The 12,812-nt window shown below is 68.7% G+C and overlaps 5 protein-coding genes across 5 annotated transcripts; 1 reads left to right on the top strand and 4 right to left on the bottom strand.

Annotated features, from left to right (window-relative positions):
- Positions 1-1,844: 1,844 nt before the first annotated feature.
- On the bottom strand, positions 1,845-3,185 carry EMIHUDRAFT_357618 (hypothetical protein). The gene has a single exon (XM_005764230.1). It carries the CDS (start codon positions 3,149-3,151, stop codon positions 2,207-2,209), a length of 945 nt encoding a protein of 314 aa, XP_005764287.1. The 5' UTR covers positions 3,152-3,185; the 3' UTR covers positions 1,845-2,206.
- Positions 3,186-4,927: 1,742 nt separating this feature from the next.
- On the bottom strand, positions 4,928-7,355 carry EMIHUDRAFT_214197 (hypothetical protein; the record flags this gene model as incomplete). Its single annotated transcript, XM_005764229.1, has 5 exons — positions 4,928-5,645; positions 5,883-5,961; positions 6,296-6,480; positions 6,554-6,612; positions 6,792-7,355. 5 exons carry the CDS (start codon positions 7,353-7,355, stop codon positions 4,928-4,930), a joined length of 1,605 nt encoding a protein of 534 aa, XP_005764286.1.
- Positions 7,356-8,004: 649 nt separating this feature from the next.
- On the bottom strand, positions 8,005-8,301 carry EMIHUDRAFT_67295 (hypothetical protein; the record flags this gene model as incomplete). The annotated part of the gene is made up of 1 exon (XM_005764228.1): positions 8,005-8,301. A coding segment is annotated over one exon (297 nt), but the record flags the coding sequence as incomplete, so codon positions are not given.
- Positions 8,302-9,694: 1,393 nt separating this feature from the next.
- EMIHUDRAFT_214195 (hypothetical protein) lies at positions 9,695-11,422 on the top strand (the record flags this gene model as incomplete). Its single annotated transcript, XM_005764227.1, has 6 exons — positions 9,695-9,985; positions 10,023-10,164; positions 10,313-10,474; positions 10,554-10,700; positions 10,773-10,846; positions 11,315-11,422. The coding sequence occupies 6 exons, from the start codon at positions 9,695-9,697 to the stop codon at positions 11,420-11,422; spliced, it is 924 nt and encodes a 307-aa protein (XP_005764284.1).
- Positions 11,423-11,867: 445 nt separating this feature from the next.
- EMIHUDRAFT_214194 (hypothetical protein) lies at positions 11,868-12,392 on the bottom strand (the record flags this gene model as incomplete). The annotated part of the gene is made up of 1 exon (XM_005764226.1): positions 11,868-12,392. The coding sequence occupies one exon, from the start codon at positions 12,390-12,392 to the stop codon at positions 11,868-11,870; it is 525 nt and encodes a 174-aa protein (XP_005764283.1).
- Between the last annotated feature and the right edge of the window lie 420 nt (positions 12,393-12,812).

Raw genomic sequence — 12,812 nt, 5'->3', positions numbered from 1 at the left:
CCACTCTCTCTTCGAACACTCGTGCCTCTACGGATGATGCCGGCGCTGGGGTCCCCTTCGGATGCATCGTGACATCTGACAACTGGATGTCGCCCGCCTGTCAACCCGGCTACTCGTCGGCTAAATTCTTCTTTCTGGGCGTGCGTCGGTAACTTCTTCTGGATAGGCCGGAGAGGCCGCCTCAAAACGTCCGACGGGTGGACCCGGTGCGCTCTCACACGCTACCCCTGCTACATTGGGAGCCTGCGGTGGTTGCAGGAATGGTCATTGACGCTTCCTCCTACCTGCGGGCTCACTCACGATCGCCCTCACCAGACCCCACGCTTGTGGTAGATGCTGACCGCGGCCCGTCAACCTGCCTGCAGGAGGAATTGGCCGACTCAGTGAGTCTACCACCTGGCGTGTGCCCCACCGCTCCCCGCGCCACTTCTCAGCTGAATCTGTCGGTGGTGCTCTCTTTTGAGCCACTGCCCTGTGACGGAATATCTCTCGTTTCTCTGTCACATTCAACACGGAGGGACGCCGCGCACGCATGCTCACAGCCCCACCACCCCGCAGCCGCCCCGTCTCTCGGGCCGCGTCCCCTACCTCACTCAGGCCTTCTCCCACCTCGGCCCCCCGCAGGCTCTCGCGACCCTACCGCGCGACCCTGTCGCTCCTCCTCTCGAGTGCGTGCACCCCCCCAGCCGCGCCACACCGCGCGAATCCCAGCCCCCGCCACTCGTCGTCCGCGCGCGCTGCTCGCCTCGCAGTCGCCGCCGTTGGCGACCACGGAGCGGGCTCTCCCCAATGGGGGGGGCTACGAGATATCGGTTGGGTTCCGACCCCCGTTACTTCGTGTCTCTGTTGGTCGCCGCGGCAGCGGCGGAGGCAGCTAGGCCGACTTTCTTTCCTCCCCACCGCCCCCCTTCTGGCCACTTTAGCCCCCTCCTCACTTTAGCCCCCCCCCCCCCCCCCACCCCAGCCTGGCTCCCACAACCTCTCCCTGCCCCCAACCTCGGCTGCATCTCGGCTCCATCTCGGCTGCATCCCGACTGCATCCTCCCTTCCCCCTTCCCCAGACGACGATCTGGACGCCGGACGTCCTCCCTGCCTGGACCGCCAAGGCGGACGAGGAGCTCTCAGGCCCGGACGGGAGTGCGCGCACGCACCTGCAGGGCAAGCTGTCGACGCTGCACGAGCGTGTGCACTCCTTCCCTTCGCTGGCGAGCGTCGAGGCCGAGGAGCCCCTCTCGGCGAACCGGGCGCTGCTGGCGGAGCTGCGCGCGGTGGACACCTGGGCGGCCTTCGAGGACGAGAACGCGGCGGCCCTCGAGGCCAAGCGGCTGCGCACCAGCGGCGACAACTTCCTGGCGCTGCTGGTGCGGCGCGGCTACGCCCTCGCGCTGCTCGAGATCGGCGTCGACGAGGAGGCGCTGCGCGAGGCGGCGAAGACGGACCCGGAGGCGAAGGAGGCCTTCCGCCTGGCGCGGCCTGCGGATGGGGGAGAGGCCCTGGCCCTGTGAGGCCCTCCCCTCCTCACGCCACTCACGCGCACTAGCGCGCGGGGTGGTGCGAGCGGGTGGAACACCCTCTACTGAGTACTGTGCATGACCCGACAACCCTACGTGTGAGCACACGGTGTGGCGCTTGTTGCTGTGCGCCAACTGTGTGTGTCTGTGGAAGAGAGAGCCCCGTCGAGTATATACACACACGTGCATCTCTTCTCCGCACGGTGTGTCGTGACTCGTCGTCTCACTCTCAGAGAGAGTGTCTCGTGTGTGCGTGCACAGCCAGACCCAGAGAGAGCCCAGACTCGTGCGCGCGCCCGGCTGAGCACAGCACATGGTCTCTCCTGCACCCGTCTCCTTGCATGTTGCAGCATTACGTACTTTACACGCGTGCAGTGAGATATGGACTTGGAGCGACGGGCGAGCGCTAACTAAGCTAGAGCTGCTCGAGCGAGAGCGAGTCCGACACATTGAGAGACAGAGCGCTGTGTGTGCGCGCACACGCCGCGCAACGATGACACGCGCTAAACGGGTGCAGTGCTGCCGCTCCACACTAGTGTGGCACGTAACCCCCAGTGGCTTCCTGGGTGTGTGCGTCCGTGCCGGGCACGGAGATGGCGGAGTTGCTGCTGCTGCTGAGTGCGCGCAGCCGCCGTCCATCCTCTACATCTCCGAAGAGACTTGGAGTGGGAGTAACGCCCTCTCCAGTGGCCAAACTAGCCGACCGGCGCACGCGGCTCTGCCACCGGCGCACGCCGTTCCGCCACCGGCCGACACACCTTTAGCAGGGGGGCAGTCAGGCGCCACGGCCACTCCACCACCGCCTGGCAGAGCGGGCACTTGAGGTGGCCGCCCATGACCGCCTGCGCCACGTTGCCCAGGGCCTCGTAGCTGCGGCGGGCTGCCGCGTCCTCGGCCGAGTTGGAGGGGAAGAGGGCCGAGGCGCCGGACGAGAGCGCGTACGTGGAGAGGCACGCGTCGCAGGCCTTGTGCAGGCAGGGCCTGTAAATGGCGAGGCGTACGGCGAGGCCCGCCGCCACCTCGGCCTCGCTCGGCGGCCTGGAGTCCACGCCCCCGCCGCAGATGGTGCAGGCCACCACCTCCTCGCCGGGCTGGGTGTCGACACTGTTGCCGCTGTTTATGCGGTACTCCGCAAGCAGGTCGAGCACGTCCACCTCGGCCCTGAAGGGGGAGGCCAGCGGGGCGGCGTCCCAGCTCCGGCAGCGCTCGTGGAGCGCGGAGCCGTCGGAGTCGCCCGGCTCGCGGCGGAAGCACACAGCGCGTGCTCGCAGCAGCGAGAGAGGCGGCTGCAGGAGCTCCGAGAGACGCGCCTCCCGCGCCGCGCGGCACTCGAGGGGTGCCCTCTGCAGCGCCGTGCGCTTCAGAACGCGCAGGAGGGTAGAATCCTCCTCGACCTTCTTCCAAAAGCGGCGGTCCGCGTCGGCCGTGCCGCCGAGCTGGTCGCCGGCTCGGCGAGACATGCTATGCACGCCCGCGCGCGTGGCGGTTGGTGTTGGGTCTGTTAGGTCCGCGACGAGCTCCGCTGGCAGCGCCTCGACGCGCGGAAGGGGAGCATCCCCGCGCGGCGCCCTGGACTTGGAGCGCAGCGGCCGCGTCTGCGCCGGAGACGCGCGCGCTCCGACAGCGCCCCCGCCGGCCATCGGCCGGAGGGGAAAGCTGGGGCGAGCCGCCCTTTGAGGCGCGCCGAGCTGGGGGCTGTGCAGGCCGAAAAAAACACTGAGGGTCGAGACTGAGCACGGGGTCGATTCCGCATGGTACGGGACCTGCGCCCGAGATTTCTTCTTTGATCTCCCGCGACAGAGCTCGGGCCGCTCGGGCGTCCGGTCTCAAAACACCGGATGGCAGGCTTCTGCAGCGGCCGAGCTGCATACGCAGCTGGAAGCCACCGGCCGCGATGGCGACGACTACTCGTCATCGCACGCGTGGCGTGTGCCGCTCCTCTACTTCGTCTGCCTATCGCACGCGTGGGGTGTGCTGCACAACGGTCCCGAGCGGACCTCCGTTCCTCTGTCGGTTGCACGTCCCCCAGAGCGCTCGCCCCGCCTCTTTCGCGCCGCCTCCCGTTGAGAGACATCGAATCACCGCCCTTCACGCACTTGTGCTCCTCCAGCGCCCCGACCCACTATTCAGGAGTACCCATTCAGCACCCATTCAGAAGGACGACTACTTCAAGCGCCTCGAGGCGGAGCAGGAGAAGCACAAGTGCGTCGGCTCCATGCTCATTGTGGGCGTCGACAGCGGCGGCGGGTGGCGGCTGGCGGTGATCGGCTTCTTCGACCCCGACCTCGTTTTCTACAAGGGCAACTTTCCCAACTTCTGTCGGACGCTCTGGGGCTGCGAGGCGACGCGGCCGGGCACCTGCGCGGACGCCGCATGCCCAGCAGCGCGCATTGTGCGCATCGCTGCGAACCAGCCGCTCCTCGTGCAGCGCTTTGCGTGCGGCTTCGCGCCCACAGGCACCATTTCGGTGCCGTATCTCGGCCACGCGCGCACTCCCGTTGCGCTGGCGGGCCGCGCGTCCGACGCACCTCCGCCCGCGACCTCGTCGCCGACGGCCCGGCCGGTCCACGTGGCCATGGCCATCGGGCGCTACTCGCACAAGTCGATGACCGCGCTCGGCTTCCGCCCGTGGCGGGACGCGCTCGTCGCCGAGTGCCGCGCGCGCGCGGCGCGCGACAACTCGACGTGCCACGACTTCTATCCACTACCCAACGGCGCGAACGCGCTGCACGCAGTGGCGTGGTACGCGCGCGCCACCTTCTGCCTGCAGCCCCCTGGCGACACCGTCGCGCGCGCCGCGATCGCCGACGCCGTCTCGGTGGGGTGCATCCCCGTACTGCTGCACCCGGCGCAGCTGCGGCTGTGGCCGTGGCACTGGGACGCATCATCAGCTTCGGTTTTCGAGAACTTCACTAACGTCGGCGCGCGCAACGCCTCGTGGGCCGACGCCGCGCGCGGCCTCTTCCACCGGCTGCTGCGCATGCCGCGTGCCAAGGTGCGCGCGCTGCAGAGGGCAGTGCGCGCCGCGGCGCCGCGCCTCGTCTACGGCGGCGAGGGCGCCGCGGGCGCCGACGACGCGGTCGAGGCGCTGGTGCAGGGGCTGCTCGGCGGCCGCGCGACGCCCGCCGACGCGCCGCCCGCCGAGTGGAGCACGACTCTATACGGAGACGCGGTTGAGAGCGACTCGCTGCAGCCCACGCGGCCCGCCAAGCCGCACGCCAAGCCTTCCGGACGGCCGCCCAACAAGGCCAAGCCGAGCGCGAAGGCAGCGGGCCGCGCGACGCGCCGGGGCCGCGGGAAGCGGGGCGATAACCCCGGACGTGCACTCTGTCAAAACACGTAAAAGGCCATGTGACACGTGAATAAAAACATTCATAGCAGACACACATGCACACACGCATATACGTATCTCTCCGTCACGCATTCCGCATCAGCGGGTCGTATATGCCCGCAAAGGCGTCCGTGCCTCCCGCGAGCACCCTCAGCACCTCCTCCTCGCTCGTGCAGTCGGGGACCGGCGCGTGCCCCACCAGCGCCACCTCCACCCTCTCTCGGCCCGGCCTCGCGTCGAGCACGACCGTCGTCTCCTGCCGGCCTCGGCCCGCGGGCGGGTGGGCGGTGAGGCCGTTTGCGGTGAGGTGCAGCCCCAGCTGGATCGCGCGGTGGCGGAGGAGCCGGTTGAGGGTCCGCGAGCCGGTCCAAGTCAGTCGCGCGTACGGCAGCTCGTCCGGGAACGCGACCACGACGATGTCTATCCGACGGTGTCGGCCAGCAGTATTGCGCCAGATGCCATACGCCTTGTCGTGCCAGTCCCCGTGTAGTATGTCCGAGCCACGGTCCCTCGCCGCCGCCGCCTTGCGCCGAGGCAGGTAGGCGCGCGCGCCGTCGGCGTCACGCCGCTGCTTCTCGGCGTGCGGCCGGCGGACGAGCTGCAGCCTCGCCTCCTCCTTGGGGAGCAGGCCGGGGCCGGTCGCGCCGCCAGCCGGCAGCAGCAGCTCGCGCAGCAGCGGGAGCAGCACGCACGCCTCCTCGCCCTCGCCCCAGCTGTTTGGCTCCGTCGCGTGCCAGAGCAGCAAGTCCACATCGTGGCCCGCGCGGCCGCGCGTGCGAGAGCCGCCCATGAAATCCGCGTGCCTAGTCTCGGGTCATCGCGGGTCATCGCGGGTCGTCTCGCTCAAAATCGCCCGTCGGTCCGCGTGCCAGCAGCAGCGGCACGGGCCGCCGCCTGCCGGCGGCGGCGGGCAGTCTCGCCGCTCGCCCGCCCGCGCCGAGTGGTGACTCCGCACTACCGACAGCACGTGCCTGTGGGAAGGTTCCAAGAAGGTTCGGGGTTGGCGTGCGGTGAAGCAGCGCCGCCACCAAACAGCTCACCTCCGCATCTCGAGCGCCTCCGCCTCGCTGACCGGCTCCTGCAGCTCGTCAAAGTGGCGCAGCGAGGCGAGCAGCGAGCCTGTGGGCGTGTCAAAACGAGGGAGCGGCGGTGGAGCATCGCGTGAAGACAGGGGTACCTTAAACGGGTACGAGCGCAACGAGTGCGTGTCTTTGCGAGTGTGCGGACCTCAGTCTCCCGCATCTAGGGCCGCGAGCCCGCCCGCTTGTCGCCGCCAAGCTTCGCGAGGTGCTGCGGCGACTGCAGCAGGCTCGGCACGGAGCGGACGGGCGTGAGGCCGTCGAAGCGACCCTGAGAGGCGAGTGCGACGGGCGGCCGACCGTCGGGGCGGAGGCGTGGTACAACCGGCAGCCGGCCGGCAGCCGGGGCGCGTCGTGGGCTGTGTTGGTGACACCCAGGCGGAGCAGAGGAGGGCACCCAGCAGCGGTGAAGACACTCACCGCCGCCTCGACGAGGTCGATGGCGGTCTTCGCTCCGAGGCCGAACACCTTGCCGAGCTGCCGCTTCTCGGGCGCCGACCCCATCGAGCGACCAGCCTCGTTCTTGAGGCGCAGCGCGTTGTCCGAGCCGGTGGGCGGACTGTTCACAGCCAGAGCTGTGAAGAGGCGCTGCTCGCACTCGCGCCGCTGCGCGAGCCGGTGGGCGCGGCCACCGGCCGCTCTCGAACTTGGCCAGCGCCTCGCAGCTGCCCGAGGAGAGGATCTGGTACGCCTGCGGCAGAGCCCGAGGTGGACTCGGGATGGATCGAGATGGATAGCGCCGGAGAGAGCGGGTCTGTGCTGCAGCCGTGTGCCGATGGTAGAGAGGAGCAGGATCGGTGCTGCAGACGCGTGTGCCTGCAGCGCGCGAAACGGGCCGAAGAAGGGGAGCGAGGCGGCGGCCCGAGCGACAAATCCACTTTTGCCGAGGGGCATCCACTGCGAGAGCGGGAAGGGCACGCCAGCGGCCACCGCGGCGGCGCGCGAGTAGAGCAGCGCCTCCGAATTGAAGTGCCTCTCCTCACTCGCATCGTCATCGCACTGGACCGATACCTCAAACTTTTCGAGCGAGCGGAAGGCGGCGGCGATGGGAGCGTTTGCGACGCACGCGCAGCCCTCGGGAAAGGAGTAGGACGAGAGCACGAGCCAGACGGCGCCCTCCTCGCTCACTCCGGCTGGCGAGGGCGCAGCGCTGGAGGCCGCGAGCGCTGTACTCGAGCTTCCCGAGCTGCTGGCGCTGCCCGGCTCTGTCCGCTGCCGTTTCGCGACACGGCCGACGTTCCACCCGTCGTCCGAATCGTACTCGCCGGCGCGGACCAGGTTGCAATTCCGGACTGACACAGCGTCGCCGCCAGCCAGCTCGACGTGGCACCGGTCTCCGACCGTGAGGACTGTCGCCTCGCGACCGTTGAGCTCGCGGCCCTTATCCGAGGTGAGGCCGAAGATTCGGACGACTTCGCCGACGCCGAGCTGCATATTGCCAGGGAGTTCGCTTGATCGGCGCTGGGCTGGGTTCGGGTCTGAGCTAAGTAGGGTGCAAGTCTGCCGGCCAGTGCCGTGGGTGAAACCTATTAATTATGGGGACTACCTGTACCTCGAGAGGATGTTTTTGTTGTACCTGTGCCTGCGCCTTCAAGGTTTCTATCCTACTCCTTTCTCCAGTCGCAGTGGAGGCTCCAGTGTGGAGGTCTAGGTCTGTGGCACCTCCCGCCCTACCTGGCTACCAATTGTTTGAGCGCGACGTAAAACACGACCCGAACCCTGCCCCTCCCACCCCCTTGCTCCTCGCCCGAGTGCACGTACAGAAGGGGTGGCGAGAATACACATACACTGAAGGCGGCGGTCGTCCTCCGCGCCCACGCCGTGCTCCCACACAACATGGAACCATCCCGAGGCCGGCGGCAGCGCTGCCTCTCCGCAGGTGAAAGGTGCGGCGCGACTGGGCCCGGCAGGGCAGAAGGCGCGTAGGCCCGGCTCGCCCTGTCGCCTCTCCGCTCGCGCCCGCATGCCCTTCTTGCGGACAACCCGCCTCCCCGAATGGTCGCGGCCCACGCCATGCCGCCCCGCCGCCGCCGCCGCCGCCGCCGCCCTCCCTCCCTCCCCTGCCGCCTGCTTGCCCTCAGCCTCAGCAGGCTCCACCGAGCTGCTCGACCATCACGTCGATGACGTCGCCATCCTCCATGTCCATCTGGGGCGTCGCGGAGGGCGAGTGGGCGCGGAGGGCGAGTGAGCGCGGAGGGCGAGAGGCGGGCGCGGCGGAAGAGGATGCGGGGAGCTCTAGCGGCGCAGCGCGGCGCGCCTCGGCGGGTGTCTGGTTGCCGTTGAGGCGCTCGCCATCAAAAAGGAAGCGGACGCCTTGCTGCGACATGCCCTGGCGCTGGCAGAAGGCGTTCATCAGCTTCGAGAGCGCCGTCGTCTTTTTGCACTGCGGATCAGAGAGGCCGGATCAGACACGAGGACACGGCACGCACGCCGCCGGGCGGGTCGCGCGCGGGAGGTGCGAGGCGCCTTGAAGAAGATTTCGCTGCCGTCCTGTGTCACCACCTTGAGGTTGATGGCATCGCCTCCCTCCTTGACGTCGGGCTTCTGTGCAGCACGGCACAGGCGCAGGCTCAGTCTCTGCGCGGCACGAGGGCGCGGCACGAGGGCGCGGCCGACAAGGCGCTGTGCCGCCGCCCGAGCGGCTCCACGAGCCGCAGCGCCGAGGCGCGCGCGCGCGCGCGCGTGGCGCGAAGGGCAGCGCGGGGAGGCGCGGGGAGGCGCGGCGCTCACCTCCTCGTCAGCCATTTGGCCACACTCACAACCGTCTGCGACGCAGAGGGAGGTGCGGGTGGTGGCAGTGGTGTGGCGGCGAGCGCGTCCGCGCGCAGAGACTTGGATGGCGGCCAGGCGAGGGTGGGGCGTGGGCGTGTGGTGTGGCGTGCGGCCGCTTGGGCGTTTTCGTGGCACGTGAGCGCGGGTGCTGGTTCGGGTAGGGTCCAGCGTCCAGGGCGGCCACCGTTTGGCGCGAAGGAACAAATCCCCGCTCATGGCGAGGAGGCCGTCGGAGTCGATGGTCGCCTGGGTCTCGCGCGCCTCCGCCTGCTTGCCCCACACGGTGGCGTCGAGAGCGGCGAAGGTGATGGTGATGTTGTCTGGCGCTGGGAGCTGTAGGACGCCACCGCCGGCGTACTGCTCGAGGAAGGCACGTGCCTCGCTCTCGCCGCTGAAGGCGACGCAGATGGCGCGCGACGTGCCGATGACGGGCACGCTGATCGCGCTCGCCGGCTGCGCCTCGCAGCCTGGCGTCTTCCTCAGAAGCTGTCGAATCTCGGTGACGAGCGCCGTCGTGTTCTGGATGTCCGGGATGTGCGAGCCGTCGCGCGCCGCGAGCGCGACGTGCAGCAGGCGCTTCGTGCCGCGGTCGGTGCCGGCGGCCGCCGCAGCGGCCATCTGTGCGGCGTCCACCATAATGGTGTCGCCTTCTTTGGCGTCGTCGTCGTTGACGCGCGCGCTCGCGAGCTCGCCGTCGAGGCGGCGCTTCACGCCGAGTCTCTGGCCATCATCGGCCTCTTGCGCGCCGTCGCGGCCGCGCGCCGCGCCCTCGGCAGCGGCAGCGTTGAGCGCCGGCGGCGGCAGGCCGGCCGAAGCGAACGCCATTCAAGTGAAGCGCCGTTCAAGCGCTATGAGGAGATGGGACAGCAGGTGAGCGCCATTAGTGCAATATTTCACCGCGTTGAATTCTTTTTGCGCGTGACGTGAGGGCCTTTTGGAAGAGCCCACCGAGCGTCGCTGATCAACTGGGTTTGCAGCGCATCTCGGCGCTGCAGCCCCACATGCACCCCTGCTGTCGCGCCTCAGCTTGGATTTTGATCGCCTTGGCGGCCGATCCAGCCGCAGCGCTCGCCGCGTCGCCACGGAAAGGCAAGGCGACGCGGCCAGCAGGCGGCGGCTTTGGTGCGGCTGCGTCCAAGCAGACCAGCCTTGACGCCGCTGCAAAGCGGCTGCTGAAGGAGGCCGGCGGCGACGTCGATGTAGCGCAGGAAAAAAGCTTCCAGAATGCGATGCGAGCGCTCAGCCGCAGCGAGCCAGAGCTCTTCGAGGCGTGGCCGTCCCTGGACTCTGGCGTTCCGCCCGCACCTGACGCAGCCTCCGGCGACGCAGGCGCTCATGGAGGCCAAGGGAGGGCTTCCGACCGGCGCGGCGCACGCCAAGCTGGTTGAGCTCTTTTGGGACGCCGTCGCCGCCTACATCCCTGCCAGGCAGCGGTCGGTCGGCGAATCCGGCATGTCTGCGAAAGCGCGTCGTCAGATCGACGCCATCGCCGGCTGCGCCGCCTCTGCGGGCGCTCTCGCCTCCCACCGCCTCTCGCGCGAGCCGCCTCCTGCCGCCTCCAGACTGGGCCCTCATGCCCCGCCCAACACGGCCGACGCGGCACCACCCCTCCCCCGCAGGCCCTGCCGTCCTCGACGTGGGCTGTGGCGACGGAGCCCTGCTGCCGCACCTTCTGCGAGCCGGCGCTGACGCGGGCCGCTACCTGGGGATCGACCTCTCCGCTCGGATGGTCGCGGCCGCCGCCGCCGCGCACCCAGCCGCGACATTCAGACGCGCCGCCCGTCTCTTGAGGCCGTCGGCGCCTCTTGCGGGCGGGACCCTCACCCCTCCCCTCCCCCGCCTGTCACGCCGCGAACACAGGCGCCGACTTTCTGGAGCTCGACCCGTCGGGCGAGTACGACTGCTGCCTGCTCAATGGCGCGCCACCGCAGCGCGCCACCGCAGCTCGCGCACCCCCACCCTCCCTTCAGCTCCCTTCGCCCCGGAGCGTGCTCCTCGAGTGGTGCCGTGCTGCTGCGTCTGCCTGCGGCCGAGCAGGCCTGGCGTCTACGACCCATCGCGCGTCCCTGCGCCCGGCAGGCGCGTCGCAGTTCTTCGCTGACCAGAGCTGCCTCGTCGGCGCGGCTGCGGCGGCCGTCCGCTCGGGGGGGCGGGTCGTCATCGCGCACGCGCAAGGCGCGGGGATGTGGCGGGGCTTGTGAGAGAGGCGGAGCTTGTGGGCCGCTCCCTCCCCCTCTGCCTCGCTCGCAAGGGGAGAGGCAGCGGGAGAGACGGAGGCTAGAGAGCCCGTTCGCCCGTAAGCTGTGTCAACGGAAGCGTGTCTGGTTCGCGCAGGCGCCGCCTTCGTTGCCGGCGAGCACCGCGGGAACCCGGCCGTCGCCCGCTCCTGCCTGCCGACGCCAGCGCTGCTCGAGTCGCTCGCAGAGGAGCGCCCGCTGCCCCGCCCCTCACCTCCCACCCCCTTGCCGCCATGCCGGCCGCACGTGGGGCACCCTTGGCTGACACTGCATCTTCTACTCCTGCCCCAGCCACAACCGCCGGCCCACCGGCAGCACGCCCGCCTGACAGCCCTCGAGTCGACACTCCTGCTCGCCTTTCACGCGCCCCCGACTCGCGCACAGGAGCACGGCCTGCAGGTGCTGCCGGCGGAGGAGTGCGCGCCGGGTAGGACGCCGCCGCACACGCTCGAGGGCCATGACTTTTACCTCGTCGCCTTGCGGAAGAAGTAAAAATAGGGGGGGCGGGCGGGCGGGGCGGGGGGGCGCCAACTATTATGTACATTTGTATTGTGCGCGGCGCGTCACACATAAAATGATAATGTGACACATACCCCGATGTGGCCTGTGAGCTGTGTGTCACAGAGCTCGCACAGGACACAGCACACTAGGCCGCAGCAGGCGACTCTCCCGACGGTGTGGTGCGCGAGGTGGACCCAGCCCCGCCGAGCCCCACAGAGCGACCCGCGCAGACTCCATAGCGCACGAGAGAGGTCGTCGGTTCCAGCCTTCCACGTTCCAGGTCGCGTGAGAGGAGTGCGGTGTGTCGTCTGGTGTGAGAGACGGCGGGCACGGCACCTCGTGGCAGAGGCCAGATCCCGGCCGCGCAAAAATAATAAATGGCAAAAAATATGACAAAACAAGACCCACCCGCGACACATAACAGAATAGCATCTCCTCATCCCTGCCCCCAGTCCCCCTCTGGAGGAGGGCGCACCTCAGACACGCGGCCACTCAGGTCGTCCCTCGCACGCAAGAACTCTCGCAGCAGGGCGAGGTTCGCCTGCTCCTCGTCCATGAGAGCGTCGTCGCTCAAGTCGCGAGGCGAGCCCTCCACCGGGTCGCTTCCGAGCACCGCCGGAGCAGGCTCTCGCGTCGCAAAGTCGTCCATGTCGTAAATCTCTCCCGGCTCAACGGCTGCCCGCCCTCGCTGGCCCCACGACTGCTTGCGCCGCCGACGCTGGTCGTTGAGCTGCCGCGTGCGAAACGCGTTCCAGGCGTCGCGTTTTGCCGGGCTCAGCGCCCGCAGCTCCCGGGCGAGCGGATCAAAACCGCCGGCGTCCGCCACGTCATCGGCAACGCCAGCGCGCGGTGAGGCAAGCAGCCGAGCCGCGCTTCCAGGCGCGCGAATGGTGGTGGTGGTGCGAGCCGACGACGTTGGCAGCAGCAAAAGCAGCAGGTTGATTGCCAAAGCGCGGACCATGCCCGATGCGCCGTTGGGTATTGTCCGTTGGATTTCTTTTCTTTTTTCTAAAAGAAACCCCTTTCCACTTTTGTCACCCCTAGAATCTGGGCAACGGCAGAAACGCGCAGTTCTCCAGTTGCAGATTTATTCCATGCCTTCTGGACAGGGTGGCCCGCCACAACGACCCCTGGAATTGCGACTCGCCGATTTCCTCCCGCTGTGATTCTGTGTGAGCTCTCTCTGTCTCTTGATTTGCCAACAACAACATGCTGAACAAGCTCCTCTTGTAGCTCGATGCGGTCACACCGCCATCACCGCCGGGGAGAGGGAGGGGGGACGACACTGCCTCTGCAGCGTGCACTCGATCGATCCTGTACCGTGTTTGTTGAGTGTTGGCGGTGGGGTGCCGAGCGTCAGGACGAAGACGAGCAGCTGGGC

This window comes from Emiliania huxleyi, assembly GCF_000372725.1.
Source record: "Emiliania huxleyi CCMP1516 unplaced genomic scaffold EMIHUscaffold_60, whole genome shotgun sequence".
NCBI classification, from domain to species: Eukaryota; Haptophyta; order Isochrysidales; family Noelaerhabdaceae; genus Emiliania; species Emiliania huxleyi.
Note: the sequence above shows the minus strand (reverse complement) of the source record. Positions and strands in the feature narration are given on the sequence as shown.